General features: G+C 33.8%; 1 protein-coding gene across 3 annotated transcripts in view; it reads left to right on the top strand.

Moving 5' to 3' along the window:
• The window catches only part of DPP10 (dipeptidyl peptidase like 10), a 701,607-nt gene that overhangs the window by 525,698 nt on the left and 152,054 nt on the right, over window positions 1–23,855 (top strand). For all 3 annotated transcript variants that reach the window (XM_077956499.1, XM_015109936.3, NM_001265998.1), the window contains 2 exon segments: window positions 19,803–19,855; window positions 19,957–20,038. Coding sequence is in view for 2 of the 3 variants with exons in the window: in XM_015109936.3 (XP_014965422.2) it covers window positions 19,803–19,855; window positions 19,957–20,038 (135 nt within the window). In the remaining variant the exon portion in view is untranslated.

Here is a 23,855-nt window from a genome sequence, read left to right as displayed (position 1 = left end):
GTAAGCTTTTTATCTTATGTCCAGTCTAAGAGTAAAAAGCATTGTCTTTTATTCTAGGTTGTAATTTTGAGAGGCTGAGTTGTGAAAAAGCAGAAATGTTACTACGTCTAGAATCTTCTTTTGCAACTGACTTTACTTTTAAGCTGTTTATGCTGAGATATATACCTACCACTTAAAATATCTCAATCAAAGTCTACGTTAACACTGTCATTCTCAAATAAGGACTATTTATTCATTTGTCATTTAAAATATATTGTATCATGTAATCCTTTCAGTCAATTCATGGGGGAGATGATATTGTCTACTTGGTACTGGCATTGCTCTGATCCCAATGATAGGCCAAATAAATGTTAGATTAAGATGCGTCTCCCTCTGACTTCAAAATTTTTGCTAATTTTAATGTAATATGATACGTGGATAAACGGGCAAAAAATTGATTCACATGAGTTTTCATGTTTTAGAGAAACTATTGGGAAAAAATTGTTAAGTAATGATTGGGAAATAAAGAGTATTCCTGGTTTCTAATATTATACAAATCTCAGTTGATTATTTTAAACTAGTGATGACATTCAGGGTATGTCCAAAAAACACTGGGAGTATAACTGTGTTCATGGTGGGTATAATTAATTTTGATTCGTGTTTTCATTGTTCACAAAATTATGATTTTCAAAATATTTTAATTCTAAATCTTCTGTTTTATCCAGTTTTTGTTTTTAAATTCATATAGGTTTTTAACTGGGTATATGAGTAAGAAAAATATATACGTTTAATATTTGAGTTCTGGTCTTAACTATAGCAGTTTTATAAACCAAGATGATTTTTAAATTTAATTATTAAAAAAATATTTTTTGGTTTGCATTGACTTACTAAATAGATTTGCAGTTCAGAATAAATCATAAGTAAATATTCTAGTTTGAACTAGGACTTAAATAAAAAATTAAATTCATTCAAAGTTTTCATTCAAAGTCTAGTTTTCTGCTAGTTAATTAGGTAGCTTTTAGCCTCAAATAGCTATTGAGCACTGGTAGCATGGCTAGTGCTACATGTTGAAATAATATTTTAGATATGTTACGTTAAATGAAATATATTATTAAAATAAATTACAGCTGTTTATTTTCAGTTTTACTGTGACTGCTAGAAAATTTAAAACTATACTTATGGCTTGCATTTTATTCTATTAGATAGCACTGACTAGATCAAGCTCCAGATCTAGAAATTTGGAAAGCCCTTTAGATTTTAAATCTTCTAAACTGATGCCTATAAACACCAATATTTAAAATCATTTTCTTTCTCTTAGCTAACCAGCAGCTTTGTGAGAATTTTTATTCAGCGTTTCTAGAGAATGCTGAAGTCACTGAATCTCACCACTTGTGCCCCATCTATATTTATACAAATGGAATAATGTGACAACTGATACGTAAAACAATGTATTTTATTATGTGCATATTCTGTTATTCATCGTGTATTCAAAACCACTTATAAGGCAAAAGAACTAGTAGCTGAGATTGTCTGCCATCATATATTCAATACCGACAGCTGAGAACAGTTTTCAGTCGTAGAAATATGTGCATTTTAATGTCGAAAAAAATAGTACTCATTGAGGAATTATGCCCTGTATTTGAAAATATTTTAGTTATTCCATTATAGACCTTGGTGTGCTTTTGAGGTGCTCTTGAAGTAATGAAGTCTTTGTTATGTTGGTTGGTTTGTTGGATGGTTAATTAATTTGGTATCTCAGTGCCATATTTCATTAGCAGGCACACTTGTACAAAATATTCTATATTTTTTTCCTATGACCTAATCAGGTCGTATTGCTTGTGCATCAAGAGTCATAATACCCATTTCATGAAAATCATTTCTATATAGTTAGAACATAATTGTAAAAATTATTCAAAATGAAGGACAAGGGCAAGGAAAAAATGAGCTCTTTAGGAATTAGAACAATTGTTATTTTCCTACAGATATCCTAAGAAAATGATGCACAGTTAAAAGAGACTAAGTGCAACATTTAAAAATTTTTTTCTTGTCCCTGATGCTTTCATTTCCTTCCTCGATTGATTGTTATCATGGCATCTATCCCTCTCTCTCTCTCTCTCTCTCTCTATCTAGCTATATTTTCTTTCTTTCTCTTTTCTTTTCTTTCCTTTTTTCTTTTTTTGACAAAGTCTCACTCTGTCACCCAGGCTGGAGTGCAGTGGCCCGATCTCAGCTCACTGCAACCTCTGCCACCTGGGTTCAAGTGATTCTTTTGCCTCAGCCTTCTGAGTAGCTGGAACTACATGCGTGTGCCACCACACCTGGCTCATTTTTTGTATTTTTAGTAGGGACTGGGTTTCACTATGTTTGCCAGGCTGGTCTCAAACTCCTGACCTCAGGTGACCCGCCTGCCTTGGCCTCCCAAAATGCTGGGATTACAGGTCTGAGCCACTATACCCAATTATCATGGCTTATATTTTAAAAAGTAGTTATGCAGTTATATATAACAGTTAAAACTCTCACCTACATAGCTTAATATGAGTATCTGGAAATTTTTTTTCTCTACTCTCTCCCAAAACAGAACAATCATTAATGATATAGTTTGGGATTTAATTGATATCCTTTGTTATACTGTATTTCCAATGCAGCCAAATGTGATTTTATTATTCAGCTGGCTATCTTTTATTCAATGTCAGAATGGGTTAATCACTTTCTTTCTAATAGTTACCACATTTCAATGAGTTAATGTCATGAAGAATATATCCAGAAAGCAATAACATAGGCTAAAATAGAATATTATAAGGAATATTCTCTATCTGCCTGTTTCACTTCAAGTATCATAATATTGAATGCAATTGCTAATTAAAAGTTTAAGGAATCAAGACATGCCTAAGAATACCTAGATAATTGACCTAGATAATCCTAATAACGTTAGGTGCCTTAACCAAGTCATTAAAATAATTGTATTTATTCTGTTCAGTCGTGTGTCAGCCACTAGTTGTTAAATATCTCCTGATACATTTCTTAGTTCCTCACTCTCTTTCCTAAACTGTTCAGTATGTATTTATTACCTGGACTCTAAACTTTCTTTTTATATGTACTAGGTGTGATATTTCAAACCTGTGCTTTTTAGTCATATTTTGGGTTCTGACCATGATACAGCATTGGGAGGAGACTATAAAAGAGCTGTTGAGAGTCACTGCCTTATCTGTAGTCTGAACTAAAACCGTCTGTCTTCAGATAACTTAAAGAGTTCATATATTTATAAATTGTTACTAATGATTTTTATGATTCAGAAAATTTGAGAAATGACAGAGTATACTTTAAAAATGGAGAGAAGTGGCTGGACGCAGTGGCTCATGCCTGTAATCCCAGTATTTTGGGAGGCCAAGGTGGGTGGATCACCTGTGGTCATGAGTTCGAGACCAGCCTGACCAACATGGAGAAACCCTGTCTCTACAAAAACAAAAAGAAAGAAAGAAAGAAAAAAAAAAAACAGAAACAAAAAACAAAACAAAACAAAATTAGCTTGGTGTGGTGGCACATGCCTGTAATCCCAGCTACTCGGGAGGCTGAGGCAGGAAAATCGCTTGAACCTGAGAGACAGAGGCTGCAGTGAGCCAAGATCATGCCACTGCACTCCAGCCTTGGCAACAAGAACAAAATGCCATCTCAAAAAAAAAAAAAAAAAAAAAAGAGGAAAGGAAAATTTGGAGTCATAAAACACTAATCAGTTTTCTAGCGTCAACATGACTTTTGGAATCAAGCACAAGTGGGCATAGAAGTAAAGAAAACATGCCTACATACTTCACGGTGGTTTTTTTCTTAAACATTTTCTCATATGTTTTCTATTTTTGCTGTAAATCATATGTACTCTCTCCCCCTTGCCAGCAGTTACATGCTTGTGACATGTAGCTTTCCTAAGAAGGAACAAATGTTTATTATTAAACCTCAGATTCGGATGCCTGCTCTGATTTATAGTTTATGGGTGATGTGTTTGGCATTTTGAAGGCTCAGTTGGTTTTGATGAGCTTCAGGACTGAAAACTTGGTCCCTTAAAGAAGAACATTCTGCTTTTAGTAATAACCAGGTTAATGTGGGCCACATGCCAGTCCAGCTGAATATGCATGAAGTGATTGAAATTGAAAGTCAATTCCTTACCTATTTGAGTTTCATGCCATGAGGAACCTTACAAATAGAGGTCAGAGGGATTTTTATGTTGAAAATCAGTAGAGTGTTACCTTTGCTATGGGAGAAAACAACTTTCTTCAGATATTAATGTCAGCATTAGAGTAATTGCTCTGTGAAACTCTGTCTCTAGAGTTCCATTCTCTCTTGAACAACAAATCTTTATCATCACCTTAGTATTCAGGTCATTTTTCATAAGCAGCACATAAAGAACACATTAATCTTTATAGATGTCTGCCTATATTTTTATCTCAAGGTTGGTTATTGTCAAATATTGTCAACCCACAGCCTTTTCCTTTGCCAAGAGTTCTTTATTAACTCCTCCAAAAAGCTCGCATCTTTCAAAATAAAAGCATTGATTTTCCCTTGAAGATGTTATCATTACCTGGAAACTGAGGCAAACAAAGTTAAATCATGTGTTCAAGTTTTCAGTGTAAATTCTGAACCAGACACACAATCCACACATATATTTTAATCCATAAACTCACTATTAAAGTTATAATGCAGACTTCTACTAATATGATGATGCAACCTATTCATTTAAAATGTGAACTAGTAAATAATGTTCACAACCAATATAAATGGATGCTTTAAAAAAAAATGACCCAGACAGATGTCATCAAGATGGCTTACTAGAAGCCTCTAGGGCTCACCTCCTCCACGAAGAAGAACCGTAACAGCAAACCACACATTAAATAGGATGTTTAGGGGAGAACAATGAAATTCAGCAAGGAAGTGATGAAGACTTTCTGGGGCATGGAAGCTTGAGATGGTGGCATAGAGAGCGAAGCAAAGAATCTGGCCAAGATTGGCTCAGAACCAAGAGGTACTCCCCATAGATCTGAGAATAGGTAAGTGGAGAATGCCCCAAAGCCCACATTTCAACCACAGAAACTTGAAATTCTAGCTATAGTAGAGCCCCTCAGCCCTCACAGGGCCTAAGTCCATGAGAGGGAGTTGCCTGGAGTTCCTAGGATTTTATTATCCCAGAGAAAAAAAATTAACACTAGATCACCTTCACTTGTTGAGACCCAGGTTACTGCAGCGCAATGCCATCTTGAAAGCATGGTCACTATCAGAGTATATCCTTCCCTGAGAACCAATAGCCCTTGCATCTCCACATCCGTGGGGCCTCACTGACATCCATCCTACATCCATTCAGAGGGTTGCAGTATTGCACCACCAGCTGAACCCAATAGTTCAGCCATGACTGTTGTACTGAAGCACACGCAGGACTCTCCATCCTAGAGTATAAACAGTCTAGCACAGTGAGGAAGTTTTCTCCAGGACAGAGAAAGCTGACATGCATGTTCCCCAGAGCCTTAAAGCCACCAGTTCAAGGCATACCACCACAGCCAGCAATTCCATTTACTCCAGCAGCAGAGATGCCATGTACTTGTACATGTTCTTGAAGGGCCTGAAGGCTGGTCTGCCTGCTATCCCCGCCTCTGAGCAAACTTGTGCCATGGCAAATAATCACAGAATGGCCACCAGGACACTTGGAGACATTGATTACCAAATAATTTTTATAGAGACCATATTACTGTGACCACTCAGAACCAAAGCCAAAGTATTTTATCCAAGTAAAACTGTAGGACACACATACAAAAAAAAATCTTTCCCTATAAAAACTACTTCATAAAACGGGAAGAAGAGATTGTCCCACCAGATGCACAGATATTAACACAAGAATACCAAAAAAAAACCACTATGATTTAAAGAAATGTCTGTTCATATCCTTTGCCCACTTTTTGATGGGGTTGTTTGTTATTTTCTTGTAAATTTGTTTGAGTTCTTTGTAGGTTCTGGATATTAGCCCTTTGTCAGATGAGTAGATTGCAAAAATTTTCTCCCCTTCTGTAGGTTGCCTGTTCACTCTGATGGTAGTTTCTTTTGCTGTGCAGAAGCTCTTTAGTTTAATTAGATCCCATTTGTCAATTTTGGCTTTTGTTGCCGTTGCTTTTGGTGTTTTAGACATGAAGTCCTTGCCCATGCCTATGTCCTGAATGGTATTGCCTAGGTTTTCTTCTGGAGTTTTTATGGTATTAGGTCTAACATTTAAGTCTCTAATCCATCTTGAATTAATTTTCGTATAAGGAGTAAGGAAAGGATCCAGTTTCAGCTTTCTACTTATGGCTAGCCAATTTTCCTAGCACCATTTATTAAATAGGGAATCCTTTCCCCATTTCTTGTTTTTCTCAGGTTTGTCAAAGATCAGATGGCTGTAGATGTGTGATATTATTTCTGAGGACTCTGTTCTGTTCCATTGGTCTATATCTCTGTTTTGGTACCAGTACCATGCTGTTTTGGTTACTGTAGCCTTGTAGTGTAGTTTGAAGTCAGGTAGCGTGATGCCACCAGCTTTGTTCTTTTGACTTAGGATTGTCTTGGCAATGCGGGCTCTTTTTTTGTTCCATATGAACTTTAAAGTAGTTTTTTCCAATTCTGTGAAGAAATTCATTGGTAGCTTGATGGGAATGGCATTGAATCTATAAATTACCTTGGGCAGTATGGCCATTTTCACGATATTGGTTCTTCCTATCCATGAGCATGGTATGTTCTTCCATTTGTTTGTGTCCTCTTTTATTTCACTGAGCAGTGGTTTGTAGTTCTTCTTGAAGAGGTCCTTTACATCCCTTGTAAGTTAGATTCCTAGGTATTTTATTCTCTTTGAAGCAATTATATGAACAGACATTTCTCAAAAGAAGACATTCATACAGGCAACAGACACATGAAAAAATGCTCATCATCACTGGCCATCAGAGAAATGCAAATCAAAACCACAATGAGATACCATCTCACACCAGTTAGAATGGCAATCATTAAAAAGTCAGGAAACAACAGGTGCTGGAGAGGATGTGGAGAAATAGGAGCACTTTTACACTGTTGGTGGGATTGTAAACTAGTTCAACCATTATGGAAAACAGTATGGCGATTCCTCAAGGATCTAGAACTAGATGTACCATATGACCCAGCCATCCCATTACTGGGGATATACCCAAAGGATTATAAATCATGCTGCTATAAAGACACATGCACACGTATTTTATTGCAGCACTATTCACAATAGCAAAGACTTGGAATCAACCCAAATGTCCATCAGTGACAGACTGGATTAAGAAAATGTGGCACATATACACCATGGAATACTATGCAGCCATAAAAAAGGATGAGTTTGTGTCCTTTGTAGGGACATGGATGCAGCTGGAAACCATCGTTCTCAGCAAACTATCGCAAGAACAGAAAACCAAACACCGCATGTTCTCACTCATAGGTGGGAACTGAACAATGAGATCACTTGGACTCGGGAAGGGGAACATCATACACCAGGGCCTATCATGGCGGGGAGGGGGGAGGGATTGCATTGGGAATTATACCTGATGTAAATGACGAGTTGATGGGTGCTGATGAGTTGATGGGTGCAGCACAGCAACATGGCACAAGTATACATATGTAACAAACCTGCACGTTATGCACATGTACCCTAGAACTTAAAGTATAAAAAAAAAAAAAAAAAAAACTATGATTTAGAACGTCAATAAAAAGAGAGCTATAACAAAAAAGAACCAAATAGAAATATTAACATTGAAAAATTAAATAAATACAATAAAAATAAGTGCTTCATCAATAGATTAAATTAAGTAGAAGAAAGTATTTCTGAACTTAGAGACAGGTCTTTTGAGATAAATGAGTTAGCCAAAAGAGGAAAAAATAATAAAAATGAATGAAGCAGGACTACAGGACATATAAGAGGACATTAAGAAAACAAATATTGGAGTCGTGGGAGTTCCACATGAAGCAGATTAAGCATATAAGAAGAAAAGCATAGAAACCCTGTTTAATGATGTAATAGCTGAAAACTCTCAACTCTTGGAAGATGTATGGCATGCAAATAACAAGAAACTCAAATATTTCCATGTAGATTTACCCAAGAATTTCCTCTCTGAGATACAATAATAACTGCCACAAGATAAAGAGAGACTTTTAAAAACAACAAGAGGAAAGCATTAAGACACACATAAGGAAATTGCAATCAGAGAAATGGTAAATTTGTCAATGGAAACTATATAGATCAGGAGATAATAGGATAATATAGTCAAAGTTCAGGGCAAAGCAGACAAATAAACAACCCTCCAGCCAGAAATATAATACTCAGACAAAGCTATCCTTTAGAAATTAAGGAGAAATAAAGTGTTTCCCAGGCAAGCAAAAACTGAGGGAATTCATCACCATTAGACTGGTCCTACAAGAATGCTTAAGAAAGTGTTACATTTGAAAGCTCATGGGCAATCTCTACCATTATAAAAACATATAAAAATATGAACCTCACTGGTAGAACAGATAAATAAATGAGAAATAAAACAGAATCAAATTGAATCAATATAAAAAATCACCAAACTGAAAAGATAAACAATAAGAGAGGAAGAAAGAAACAAAGAATTTGCAAAACACCAGAAAACAACGTAAAAAATGATAGGAGTAAGTGTTTCCCAGTCAGTAACTGACTAGCATGTAAATGATTTAAATTCCCCAATAAAAAGATACAGATTGGCTGAATCGACTCAAAAACAAGACTCAACTATATGCTGCCCACAAGAGACTCACTTCATTTGTAAAGACACATGTAGACAGAAAGTGAACAGGTGGAAAAAGTTATTTCATACAAATGGAAACAAAAAGTGAGCAGGAAAGCTATATTTATATCAGATAAAATAAACTTTAAGTAACAAAAAAAAACAAAGAAGGTTATTGTATAATAATAAGATCAATTAAGCAAGAGGATATAACAATGTTAAATATATATGTACCCAATACCATAGCATCCAGATTTACTAAGGCAATATTGTTAGAACTAAGGGGAGAGAGAATCTCTAGTACAATAAAAGCTGGGGACTTTAACACCTGACTGTCAGCATGAAACATATCATCTAGACAAAGAATGGCGAAACATAGGTCTTAAACTGCACTTTACACCAAATAGATCTAAAAGACATTTGTAAGTCATTTTATCCTTTAGCTACAGAAAACACATTCTTCTCATTATCACATAAAATATTATCTAGCATTAATTATACTTTGGGCCAAAAACAAGTCTCAAATTATTTTTGAAAACTCAAAATCATATCAAGTAAGAGGACTGTTGGAAGGGTATGATTGTGTTTTAAAATATGAGGACATGAGATTTGGGGGAGGCATGGGTGGAATTATATGATTTAGCTGTGTCCCCCACCAAAATCTTGTATTGAATTGTAGTTCCCATAATCCCTACATGTCGTGGGAGGGATCTGATGGGAGGTAATTGAATCATAGGAGCAGTTACCTTCATGCTGTTCTCATGATAGTGAGTTCTTAGGAGATTTGATGGTTTTATAGGGGTCTTTTCACCCTTTGCTTGGCACTCTTCTCTCTTTCTGACTTGTGAAGGACATGTTTGCTTCCCCATCCACCATGATTGTAAGTTTCCTGAGGCCTTCCCAGCCATTTGGAACTGTGAGTCAATTAAACCTCTTTTCTTTGTAAATTACCAAGTCTCGGATATTTCTTCATAGCAGTGTGAAAATGAACAGTATGGAATCCATGTAAGTGTCCATCACCAGCTGAATGGATTAAAAAATTGTGGTATAAATACACAAGGGAATAATATTCAGCTATTAAAAATTAATAGAATTATGTTATTTGTATCAACATGGATAAACCTGGAAGACATTATATTAAGTGTAATAAGTTAGGCACAAAAAGATGTGTATCACTTGTATGTGGGAACAAAAACATTTAGCTCACAGAAGTAAAGAGAAGAACTGTGGTTATTAGAGGCTTGAAAGGGTAGGAGTAAGAGAAGATAGTAAGAGGTTGAGTAAAGGACATAAAATTATAGCTAGAAAAAAGGAATCCTAGAATTCTATACCACCTTGGGCAACTATAGTTAAAAAGAATTTAATATATATTTTCAAAAATCCTAAAGAGAGGATTTTGAATGTTCACAACACAAAGAAATAATAAATGTTTTAGGTGATGAGTATGCTAATTACACAGATTTAATCATTATATATTATATACATATATAAAAATATCACATTGTATTCCAAAAATATGTACAGTTTTATATGTCAATCAAAATTTTTTAAAGTTTATAAATGACAGAACATTTTAAAGATTTATAAGTAAAAAATTTTAAAACATTTTTAAATAAAAGTTTTAGTCAACAGTATTTAATATGCTTCTCAGTTTAACTAGAACTTAATAAGAATGTGTTTAAGTAGTCAATATTTAGAGTGTGTATATGTCACCAAAATATGAAAATGTATTAATATTCTTTGTGATTAAATGTGTTTTAAAGATGCAATATAATTCTTGTAAGGAAAAGGCAAACAAATAAAGAAATCCACAATAGACCAGTAAAAGACAAATTATGTACAGAATTTAAGTATAACATTCAAATAAAGAAAAATGGCAAATTACAGAACAAATTGCATTAAGCAACTTTCTGGTTATTTGGGGAATAAAAAACAAAACTGGATGTATACCTTACCCCATAAATAAAAAATAATTATTGCTTTATTTAAGAGATCATGGATTTTAAAAGTACTAGAAGAAAAACGTGTGTGAGAACTTACAATGTTAAGCTAGTGAAGCTACTCTTGGCATGCTACTTAATTATGCGACCATAAAGGAAATAACTTATAGAATAAACATATAGTGATTTAAAAATGATCTATGGAAAACACACAAAATGAAAACACAAATGCTAAATAGGGTAAAATGTTTACTGCATACATAAAAACAAAGTTATAATCTGTCATATAAAAAGAGCTTTTAGAGATCAACAAGAAAAAGATGAATGAATTCCCAAGAACAAACAGGAAAAAGACCTTGATATACAAGTTATGAATGTAGAAATACAAGTGATTACAGCTTATGACGGGATATTCAAGCCCAATCATAATCAAACTACAAGTCTAAATGATTTGTTGTTGTTGTTGCTGTTGTTGTCATTGTTTATCCTTGAAACAATTTAAATTACCTCAATGGTAACATGATTGTATTGTGACATTGAGCAAAGAGAGATGCTTGTATAGCATGTAGGACTATAAATTGCTTTTAACTTTAGTAAAAAATGACTGGTAATAGGAATAAAAATGTAAAATGTGCATATCTTCTGATTTACCCATTTAACTTTTGTGAATATATCCTAAGCATATGCAAGCTAAGTAATAAAAATAATTTTAGAGTTGTCTATGGTATATGGAAAATATGAACAATCTAGCTATTAATAGATAAATACATATATTATCATACTTTCTTGAAATTTATATTTATTACCATTTTTCTAATATTTAAAAAATCATTTAACAGCGGTATGTTAATTATGTATGAGGGTATAGTATTATGCAAAGTTACAAATACAAAATCCATACAACTCATTTTAAGGATTTTCTATCTCTGCCTGATAGTAAAACTTTTAAGGAATAAGTTAACAAGTTGCAATTGAAATCAATTTGAGCTTTTCTGGTTGTATTCTCTTGACCTTAGCCTCAGGTAATAACTAAAAAATTTCCATATATTTTTGTCCTTTAATTCTCATAACAAAACATTTGGATATATATTATTTTCTCTATTTCCTTGATGAGTAAATGATGTTTTTTTCCCCTTCCCTTCCCTTCCCTTCCCTTCCCTTCCCTTCCCTCCCCTCCCCTCCCCTCCCCTCCCCTCACCTTCCCTCCCCTTCCCTCCCCTCCCCTCCCCTCCCCTTCCCTTCCCTTCCCTGTTCCCGTTCCCCTTCCCCCTTCCCCCTTCTCCCTTCCCCCTTCCCTTTTCCCTTGCCTTCCCTTCCCTTCCCTTCCCTTCTCTTTCTTTCTTTCTTTCTTGCTTTCTTTCTTTCTTTCTTTCTTTCTTTTTCTTCTTTCTTGTAACTTGCTAACGAAAACACATGCTAAGATTTGATGCTATTGAAATGAAGAAAATATTTTCTCCAAAGATGCTGGGAAATGAAATGACCACTTTTCTAAGTCATGTTTTATTCAGTTAACAAGGGCTTGTAATTTCCCATGTGTTGAAACAATAATTTTCATCCTTACCTTTCTAGTTCAGCACTAAAGGGAAGCAGGTTTGGGAGTCTGGCTTTCTGTCCTATTGCAATATATGTATTTCTGCATAGATATGCTAGAGAGAAAACTAATTTATAGCTAGTGAGACAATGTTTAAACTTATTTCAGTATAAATAAAAAATCACTTGTACTACTGTCAGTAATTGATTTTAAATGCCATTCAGGTTATCAAACCAGATGTTTTCAAATGATGATAAGTAGAAAACAGTTTAATGTCAACTGATGTGGAAGTTGCTTATTTGCAGTAATTAAAGAGGAAAGCTCTGGCCCATGAAAATATTATATTACAAACAGTGGCATTGTCAATGTGGCTGTTAATTTACTCAAGAGTGTGGTATGGTGAAAGTTACATGTTAAATATTGATTATTGAAAAATGGAGCATCTTTGAAAAGGAATTTTGCACTATAGAAAACATCTCAGGAACTCTAAGAGCAATTCTAAGAGCAATTTAAAGAAGGTTTTCCTATAATATAATAAGCTTATTTATGTAACAGGGAATATATTAGGAAATGATTTATTCTGCTCACTCAAACATCTCATTTGGGGTAATAAAGTATAATTTTCTGGTGTTAGCTGCTATTAATACATAGGCCAGCTGAATTATATCCTAGGCAGAATAGTCCTACATGCAATTGAAAAATGTTGTCCAGGTAATTTTGGTATACTTTTAATATTTGAGTCATCAGCCATCCATTATCTAAAGTAAAATAAATATATCACATAAAAACATATGTATTTCATTCATCTCATTAGATTATCAGCATTTACAGTCAGTATTTCTGAAAGTATTGTATTTTAGTTCAGAGGGAATATACTATAATTTATAAAATTGCTGACACAGTATCCAATTCTTTTCCACTGTGACACCTACTAGACCCAAATAAACCAAGGAAAAGTGTAAATATTACTTTATTATACATCCTGTGTGGGCACGGCATCATGCTGCCTATAACAGAATGACCAAATAGGTTTTGTGACAGTCAGTTTTGTTTTGCTTTTTAAATAGCAAGTTTACTTTTATGTTTTATAGATTTTGTCATAAATATAGCCTAATTAAAACAACACTTGTAAACTGTGACATATCTAGACTATGCAATATTATATACTGAAAAAGAGATAAACTATCAAGACATGAAAACACATGGATGAAATGCATGTGCATATTACTAAGTGAAAAAAGCCAATCTGAAAAGTCTGCATACTAGATGATTCCAACTATATGGCATTCTGGGAAATGCAAAATTGTGGAGACAGTAAAAAATTTAGTGTTTGCTAGGGATTAGGATAGAAGAAGGGATAAACTGGTGGAACACAAAGAATTTTGGGGGCAATGAAACTATTCCGTGTGATACTGTAATCACGAAGACAAGTCATTATATACTCATAAAAACTCATGGAATATACAACATCAAGAGTAAACCCTAGTGGAAATTATGGACTTTGGGTGACAATGGTATGTTGATATAGGTTTATTGATTGTAACATGCGTACCACTCTGGTAGGGGATGTTGAGAGTGGAGAGGCTGTGCGTGTGTGGCAACAGAGGTGTATGAGTACTCTCTCTAACTTCCACTCTATTTCACTGTGAACCCAAAAATGCTCTAAATATAGTCTACTTTTAAAACATAAAATAAAAATAAAACTCTTAAATTTTATCTTCTTAATCATCATACTTTCAGACTCACCACCTTAAGTATTTTACTGTTTGCCACTTACCAAAATGGTGATGCAATTGAAGAATGCTACATGATTCCTCTATGATGTATCATAGTAAAGTCATGCTTGCATTTTTTTCTTTCTTATTGTAGTAGAAAAGACATGGATTTTAGAATCTATAAGATCTTAGTTCCAATTCTAGTTATACTAGCTGTGTATCTTGAATAGATAATATCTTTTTAAGGTTACAGTGAACATTAAGTAAGAAATATTTTGAAGTAGTTTAAAATACTGATAAATATTAAGTATACTTTTAATACTCATATATATTTTCCCTTTCAATCAATACTTGTTGTTCAATGTTCACAAAGCTTTTGTTAAAAGGGCAATGTTTTAAAAATATTTCTGTACAGCTGTAGTTTATCATTGTGTGAATCGTATTACAACACTAGAGTCTCCTAGCTCATAGCTAGGAGATAGTTAGTTCTTAACTGTGTAAAGAAGATAAATCTTTTCAAACAACACAGTCACAACTCACTCATCTTAAAAGGTATCTCATTATCCTAGAACAAACTTGGCATCATTGTATTACTGACTTCCAAGAGAAACAAATCCCATTTTGCCTGTATTGTCTTTCCTCTTACTGGCATTCTTTTATAAATGCTGTTGACACAGTAGCTTGCTTTCTCATAGTTCAGTTTTCCTAACTGTTTGATTCCATGGCAAATCCATAATCCTATTTTAAATATTCTCCAGGCCATGAAAATGAATGCTATTTATATCAATTCGGCTGTTTAACTGCAGTGCAGAAAAAGCTTTTGTATCCAGAGATGCAAGCCTCTGGTTCAAGCATAAATTACTAGGGTACACTGTTCTTTGTTCTTTTAAGTGTAACTCTCCTTGACATGAATCCCCATAGATGTCTTAGGTAATAACTGATATTCCAAGAAAAAAAAATTGTGAAAAACAGTTAAAGAAAAGACAATTTACATTTTTAATCTGATATATCAGATCATGTTTCCAAAATGAAATCTCTCTTAACTCTGGTAATCAATTAATTCATGCATATTTCTATCAATTTGGAAATGAGTCTTTTGCAAAACTGGAGTCATGCTTCATGTACTAGCTCCCTGAAAGGTATTGTGCAGAGAGATTCAATCACAAAGTGGGTTGTAATCAGACAGATCTCGGTTCAGACTGTGACTCTTTCCTACCTAAACTTTCAGTTTTAAGCTTGAATTTGGCAGAGCTTATTTTATGAATTACAAATAATATTCACTTCTTGAGGTTGATGTAAATATTAAATTATATAATATATGTAAAGCATTATGCAGAATCTGGTATGTAGTGAAAGCTGAATTCAAATTATTATTATATGCAGGGCTATCTTAAGTTTGACACACTAGCTGTATTTTTCAAAACTATACTTCATCTAAGTCAACTATTATATTTTCTATGATGTGCTCTTAAAACCGAAAAGATTAATCATTTATTGGAAAGCTAATGGACTTATAATATGCAGTCCTAATTGAACCATGACCTACAACAGAGTATTCCATACCAATGTAATGTTTCTTGGCCTTGTTGCACTGAATGGAACATAAGCTCCTTGGGGACAGAGATTACATTTATCTTGGTCTTTGCATTTTGCAAGTTACCTCATTTATGAGCTTGCACATAATTAGTATCCAATAGTTACATAATTAGTATTCAATAGTCATTTATAAACCAACAAACAACATATAAAAGTAAATACAAATTATCAACTGACACTCTTATTTATCTTATTTTTAAAAAAATTTTATTATGATAATTTAAAAAAATAATACTTATTGTAGTGCCTGTATCAAAGATATTGCTTAACAGAAATTTGTTAAATAAGTGAATGTAGCTAATTTTCATTTGCAGAGCATGAATGTCAGAATTTGGATAACTTGTGTACTTTCCTTGTGTTCAAATTTTGGCAGGACTAAAATATGTCTGTTTTTTCTTTCTTCCAGTAATATCTCATGCCATGTTTATATAATTAATACAGTAGATTATTATCCATAAATTCCATATATACAAATTCAGCTACATGCTAAAGTTAACTTGTGCCCCCCCAAATCTACTCTTAGGTCTTTCACTGTCATTCATAGACATATGCAGGATAGCAGAACAATTGAATTGCTTGTTGTCTACTTTCCCAGCTAAGGTTGAACAAGGTGACACTGTGCCTTCCTGTTTCAGCTCTTTTACTGTAAACAATTATCATTTTGAGGGTCTACTTAGTGACATGTTTTTCACATTGTTGTGCTTTCTGTTGGGCATGTTCCTGTTTAAAATCACTCCCCACCACTCACTCCTGCCCCCAAGCATAGTGATAAAGAGTTATCCTGTTTTCCTTAGTGTGAGAAAGCTGTGGCGTGCCTTATGGAGCAAATACATGTGTTAGATAAGCCTCATTCAAGCATGAGTTATAGTGTTGTTGGCCATGAGTTCAATGTTAATGAAATAAGGTGTCTTTAAAATAAGGTGTTTAAAATAAGGTGTCTTTAAACAGAAACACATATGAAATAGGTTATATATTAAAGGGTTCATGAAAATGTTGTGACCAGAGGCTCACAGGAACCTGATCCTGTATTTCTCCTAGGACCAATGATTCAGTAATTGATAATTCAGTGTTTATGGTGAGAGTACAGGTAAAAACAACTGCAAATAATGAAAATTATCTATACCACTTGTAGTAGTCAACTCTTAGTAATCAACTTCTTCTTAGGGTTCACAGTATAATATAGAGATGATGGGTACCAGATGGGGTTACATGATCTTTTGATGTTTTCTGATCCTCCTAATACTTTTCTTGATGGAATTGAACGATTGGATATCTTAAGGCCAGCTTCCAGAAATAAGCTTTGATCAAGTTTTGATATGGTATATCTGAATTCTATCCACCCCCACTGCCTTTTCCATAACTATTCACACTCTAACCAGCAGTGGAACATCATTTGCAGAGACGGGATGAATCGGTAATGTTGGGCTGTGAAATGTGCTTGTCCCCAGAGGTCCCATCAGATGCTCAGTTTGGCTTTCACTATGCAGCAGCCAATCATTACAGGAAAAACTGTTACTCTTCCTAATCTTAAGTAACTTTGATTTTACCCTCTCATCATGAAATGAGACCTACTTAGTTATACAGAAGGGAGTTTAAGATAAAGGAAAATAAGGAATGTTAAAAAAGAGTAGAAATGCTATCCAAGGAAAGAGAGAGAGAAAGAGATACAGATTAACGCAGGGTGAATTTAGACCAGAATGCCTTAATACAGATGTTCAGTAAAGCTAAATCTAATTATCATTGAAAATCCTCCCCTCCCTTTAAAATATCTCCAACACTATGTTAAGAAAGAGAGAGAGAGAGAGAGAGAGAGAGAGAAACTTCTTCTTCCAACCTTGTTCAAGATTTTGCCCTCCCCCATACTCTTTATTCTGTTGTGGGCATGGAATGTGATTTTTCTTATTGAAAGTTAAAAAACAACAAATATTTGAAATCTGCTGGGAACACACATGCATAAAAAGATAGTGAATTTGGGGGAAAGAGTTCTAAACTCAGAGTAAAAGGCTAGGTTCTAATTATCTGAAGATGGCAAATTGCTGGCTTTGTAGGATGGATGAATAGATAGATGATTGATTGATAGATGATAGATAGATAGATAGATAGATAGATAGATAGATAGATAGATAATGGATGAGACCCAAACCTATAATATGCTACTTCATTTTGCTGTGGGTTTGCAGACAAGTCTAGTTTAACTTCTTTATTGCAGTCTTCCCCTCAACACACTGCAAGAGACAATGTTATTATCAGGCTAAGAGCTACAGAACAGAAGGTGGATTTATATAGCCCCTTCTCCAATCACACCATTTGGAAGATATCTAAGTCCTTTGGATTTACAATTAGAGAATGAGCAGAAACCTCTATAACAAATAGTACAGAAAGAGACCAAGATTCAATAATTATACCCAGTTAGGTCTCAGTGACTGTTTTACCTAAAATGATAATGGCTAGCAACTTTTTCTCTCAAGATAGATGTGTGCCTAAAAGCCAGGTACTGTGTGGTAGGTGATTCAAAGATAGGATGAATACTCTCTTTCCCCCCAGGACATCATGATATATTTATCTTCTTTGAAGACCAAGCACTCGCTTGGCAGTTTGCTTTGGCAGCAGAGCTTTCTGAGAGAGAGAGAGAGAAAGTGTTGACAGAGTGGTCACATTTCTCATCTTTTTGTCAGCTCTGTTAGTAAATTCAAGATTTAAATTTGCAATAAAGTATAGAACTTTATAGAACACAATGTAAATGTCAAAATAGACACCAGGAAAAATTATTTTTGCTTCTACAGCCCTATCACAAAGGCAATCTCAGATTTAATAGTTATTCCAAAAGAAATGGGAGCATAAAGCTTCATTGTAAAACACAATACTCTAACAAATGGTGGAAGGCTTGCAATTTCATTGCAAAGAGAGAACATAGTACTTCTTTGCCAAATATGTGGCCAATCATATTTAATTGAAGCTATTATTCCAGTGAGAAGAAATAACAATTTGACTTCTAGGGAGTTTTAATTGACAGTATTGTAATATTTGTGCAATGTATATCCACTACAAGAATAAAAGAAGCTTTTACAATTGCATACTGAAAAATGAAAGTATCAATAAAAGTTCTGTAAATCCTGGAAATAATAATATCACAATATAGCTAGCTAAAGATCATTTTTCTTCACTAGATTCACATAGCTTAGAGAAAAATAATTTTCACAGAAATATACTCATCATCTCTTTCCCTAACCCATCTTTTGCAATTTTCCTCATTTCCTCTGTATTCCACTATTTCATCATCTCATTATTAAGAAGCAAAACATAGAGGCATTTCTGCATTTTGCACTACAGTCTTTTGTTTGAAATTTAATGGGTCATGAGTTCTGCAGTCCTTGGGAAGATAGTGGTTTTTTTTTTAAAAAAAGGGATTTTTAGCTATTATATACTTGAAGCCATCTGCTTAATATGTCATTTTCTACCATTACTATAAAGGTGTGGAAAGTGTTTTCTCACTTTGACTTCACCAACAAACACTTCAACATGCATTAGTTTTTTCCCATAAGAACCATCACTCAAGAAATATCAGTTGAATGCATAGAAACATGGCACTGTGCTAGGTAATGTGGAGGATACAAAGGTAATAGACACCTGTATCTGACAACATTCTAGTAGGAAAAGGAGACTTACACAAAATGTTTATATAGTTTCACTACAGAGTGAGATGTGTCCTAAAAGTCATGCAGGAAAGAAACTGTGAGATGAATTTCAATAGAAGAAATCAATATGAGCTCCATACAGGGGTTTGATTATAAGGGAGTAGAATCTTCACCTCAGTTAAGGTAGAATGTCCTTAGGGGAAAAGCAAAAAAGGTTCAGGACACACAGGGAGAATCCATCTAATTTGAAGTATAGACTGTATGAAGGGAGGCAGTAGGTGACAAGTTTAGAAAAACATGTAGAAGCCAAAATAACAAAATTATTTAACATCAGATAAGGCAGTTTGAATTTTATTTTATAGGCAATAGGCAATAGGGCATCACTGAAAATTTTGAACAAGAAAGTAATATAATCACAATTATACTCAGGATAGAGTGGATTAAATAAGGAATGGAATTGATATTAGAAATAAAAATTAGGCATAAGGCACAGAGAGGCTAATCACCTCCTGAGCTAGAATAATTTATATTTTCATTTCTGCTTAACACCAAGTCTTGGATTTCCTGGATTTTACTAAGAATATATATATATATATATTCACATTAAGATAAAACTATGATCAATAATGTTTCTTTTTTAATTTCAGATTTTTCATTATTCATATACTGCTTCATATGTGATTTACAACATACACACTAGGTAAGTTCTTTGATTTTCTGGTTTTCATGAGCAATTGTGTTACTAAATTGTTGGTGTAGATTTCAGTTTGTTCATGTAAAAAATGTTCACATTTTTTCAAGGGAAGTTTGGGAGTTAAATCCTCCAGAAGTAGAGGACTCCGTCTTGCAGTACGCGGCCTGGGGTGTCCAAGGGCAGCAGCTGGTAAGCGCAGGCATTGGTATGCACTGAACACTACCAATCATGGTCTTATGGAAGATGTTTACTGAAACTTAGGAAAGGACTTAGGAAAACATAAAGTTTTGTAGGGCAAGTTTTCCTATGGTTTTTTCCAAAGTCCTTTATATCTTTTATCTAATATTCCAACTTAAGAATACATTAAATGATACTAGTATTATTTTATCAGTTAATAAAGACAAAAGTTTGTTAAGTAATATATGATTAAACTGCTGGTTTGTAGTGAAACCTAGAAGAGATCCAAGGTTACTAGAACCTTGTACTGAGTAATTTCCCTTACATAATATTGTCAGTTTTCATGAAAAATTCAAAATAAAGATTATTTTTTCTTAAAGCATTGTTCAGGGTAAAAATTTAGATGGAATTATTTAATATTCTCTTAAGAGAGGATTTTTACTTTTATTTTTATTTTGAAATAATTACAAACTCAAAAAGATAATTATTGATGTATAAAGCAGTTTGAGCAATTTTATATATATATGTGTGTGTGTGTGTGTGTGTGTGTGTGTGTGTGTGTGTGTGTATATTTTTTTTTTTTTTTAGGCAAATACACATATATAGTTTTAGGCAAAGTCTTGCTCTGTCATCCAGGCTGGAGTGAGATCTTGGCTCACTGTAACCTCTGCCTCCCAGGTTCAAGCGATTCTTGTGCCTCAGCCTCCCGAGTACCTGGGATTACAGGCACATGCTACCGCACCTGGCTAAGTTTTGTATTTTTAGTAGAGACAGGGTTTCACCATGTTGGCCAGGCTGATTTCAAACTCCTGACCTCAAGCGATCCACCCACCTAGGCCTCCCAAAGTGATGGGATTACATATATGAGTCAGTGAGCCCGGCCTGCAATATTATATTCTTGTACATATCTCATGGTGACCATGTAAAGCCTTTCTCAAGGGAATACTGCTCAGGGAGTAGTATTGCTTACTATCATGTGCATGCTCAGATGTATGGAGCATCACCAAACTGATTTCTAGGTTATTTGTTAAGGGTGTTTACACCTACCAGCAACAATGAGAGAATTCCCTTTGTTCCATATCCTTGCCAACTCCTATTTCCTCAGACTTCTAAGTAACTACCCAAATGATTATACAAAATGGTATTTTGTTACAGTTTTATTAATATTTAGTATTTCCTTGAATTCTAATAAGCTAGAGCAACTTTTCGTATCGTTACTGGCAATTTGTATTTTCTCATATGTGAAATGTCTATTCATATATTTATCCATTCACATTTTTTATTCTTTTTTTAATTAAAAGGAACCCCTTATATGTTCTGGATATTAATACATTATTGGGTCTATCTTCATCCAGTTTTTGGATTTACTTCTCACTCTCTTAATGGATTCATTTCCACAAACAGATTTTTTTAATAAATGTAGTCTGATTTATCAAATACGTGATTTCTACTTTTTGTTATTTATGAAATCTTTATAATGGAATAATACTTCTCTAGAATTTTTCAAGTGGGCCTTCCATGTATAGGTTCTTGATCCATCCATCTGAAATTGCTTTTTTTGGTATGGTATTAAATCTCTGTCCATTTTTTAATTTTTTAATTTTTAATTTTTTTTGAGACGGAGTCTGGCTCTGTCGCCCAGGCTGGAGTACAGTGGCGCGATCTCGGCTCACTGCAAGCTCCGCCTCCCGGGTTCAGGCCATTCTCCTGCCTCAGTGTCCCGAGTAGCTGGGACTACAGGCGCCCGCTGCCATGCTCGGCTAATTTTTTTTTTTTTTTTTTTTTTTTGTATTTTTACAAAATACAAAAAGGTGGGGTTTCACCGTGTTAGCCGAGATGGTCTCGATCTCCTGACCTTGTGATCCGCTCGCCTTGGCCTCCCAAAGTGCTGGGATTACAAGCGTGAGCCACCGAGCCTGGCCATCTCTGTCCCTTTTTATATATGTTTCATATGGCCAACAATTGTCCTGAAACCTTTTATTGACCACTTCATTCTGTAACTACTCCTCTGCAGTGTTACAGTGTTATGCTCCACATATGCATGAGTCTTCTTCTGGCTCTTTTTTTCTCCACGTGGTTTGTCTATTAATGTGCTAAGACAACAGTGCCTTAATTAAAGTAAGCTTTACTCTCTGACAAGGCAGTTTCTTATGCTGACTTCGAATCTTCTTGACTTTTTAGCCTTTCATATTAATGTCACAATTGTCTTTCATGTTACATGCCCATTTTCAGAATTTTGAATACACTATTTTGAATCTATATGTCTATTTTGGGAAATTAACATCTTAGTGATACTGAATCTTCATATCTACAAACATTTAATATATGTATTTAGTTATTTAAGACTCTTAATAGCTCAGTCAAATTTTACAATTTCATATCTAAAAATTTGCAATTTATCATTTTGGTCACTCTTTTAAGTGCTTGTATTTCTTATTTAAAAAATGTTTGCTACTGGCAAATAGAAAGGTGCTCAAAGTATTTATTTGTTTATTTTATATATTTATTTATTTTATATATATATCAACATTGCTACACACAATTATAAATTCCAAATAATTCTGTGTAGACTATTACACTTTTTATTAATAATGACATTTTTCTTTTCCATTTCAATTTTTATAATTTCTACGTTGTTAAAATCCTTCTGCACTTGTTAACCTATGAATGTAACTAGGTATTGTAGGGATTTTTGTTTTTGCTGGGATACTAAAAAATTGATTCTATCATGGTTACTGGATTAAGTTTTACAATTTTTTTTACTTAGTTTTAGTTAGTGACCGCAATTGATGAGACATGCTTAATGGCTTAGGATTTTTTCGAAATGCTTTTTATGTGATAGATAATTTTATATATTTTCTATGTGACAGGTACAATGTTCTATATGTGCCTACTGGATCAATCTTAATAATTATGTTTCTAAGAGTTATATGTTCTTACTAATGACAGTGGATATGTGATTGTTTTTCTTTAGTTGTCTGTCAATTTTGCATTATATAATTTGAACTATGTTGTAAAGAGTGAAGAATTTATAAAAGGATAAATACGTCTTTCTATTGAATTCAAATTTTTTATACCTTAATCAATATATTTACCTTATTTACCTTTAATAATCCTAATTGGCCAATCCTCATTCTAACTTTTAACTAGCTTTTTAATGTAGTTTAGAATCCTCTAGGTTTTTTTAAAATTTTGAATTGCCGTTTTCAGGTGGTTGGGCTGAGTTAAGTTTTTAATTTCCTGCAAGCCTCAATTTCCTCATCTATAAATAGAAATATGTACACTATCATATCATTGTGATAATTATTTTGGAAAATGTGACTATTTTTCATAATAAGGTGCACATTACTATTATTTATATCCTATTTTAGAAATCTGAATGCATATTTCTTAAGCTTATTAGTGAAATAGGGTAATTATAATAGATATTTCTTATCACAAGAAGGCTACAGAATAATACACTCTTGCTAAATAAGGTTTCCTTTCATCAGAAAATAATCTGGACCCTCAAATATTCAAAGAAATCCTACCAGCAACCCTGCATTCACTATCCTTTCCACAATAAATTGTCGAATAATTGAGTAAATCATGATGATGAAAATAGGTTCGTGATTTAAAATGCAAAATGTATGCAATTGTCCAGATACCATAGATTATGGACATTATATTTGCTTTTATCTTGTAGATATTTAGATAAATTAGCAAACAATGCATTTAATCTACCGTCATAGAACTCTCTGTAAATCCATCCCACTATGATATTTCTGAAAAGTGGCAGCCAAATTTGCATAGAATATGGTAAATATGAATGTGCCAGGTTTGGTTTAGA

Source organism: Macaca mulatta, chromosome 12 (genome assembly GCF_049350105.2).
Source record: "Macaca mulatta isolate MMU2019108-1 chromosome 12, T2T-MMU8v2.0, whole genome shotgun sequence".
In the NCBI taxonomy this organism is placed as follows: Eukaryota; Metazoa; Chordata; class Mammalia; order Primates; family Cercopithecidae; genus Macaca; species Macaca mulatta.
The sequence above is the reverse complement of the archived record's forward strand: the minus strand, read 5'-3'. Positions and strand labels throughout refer to the sequence as shown.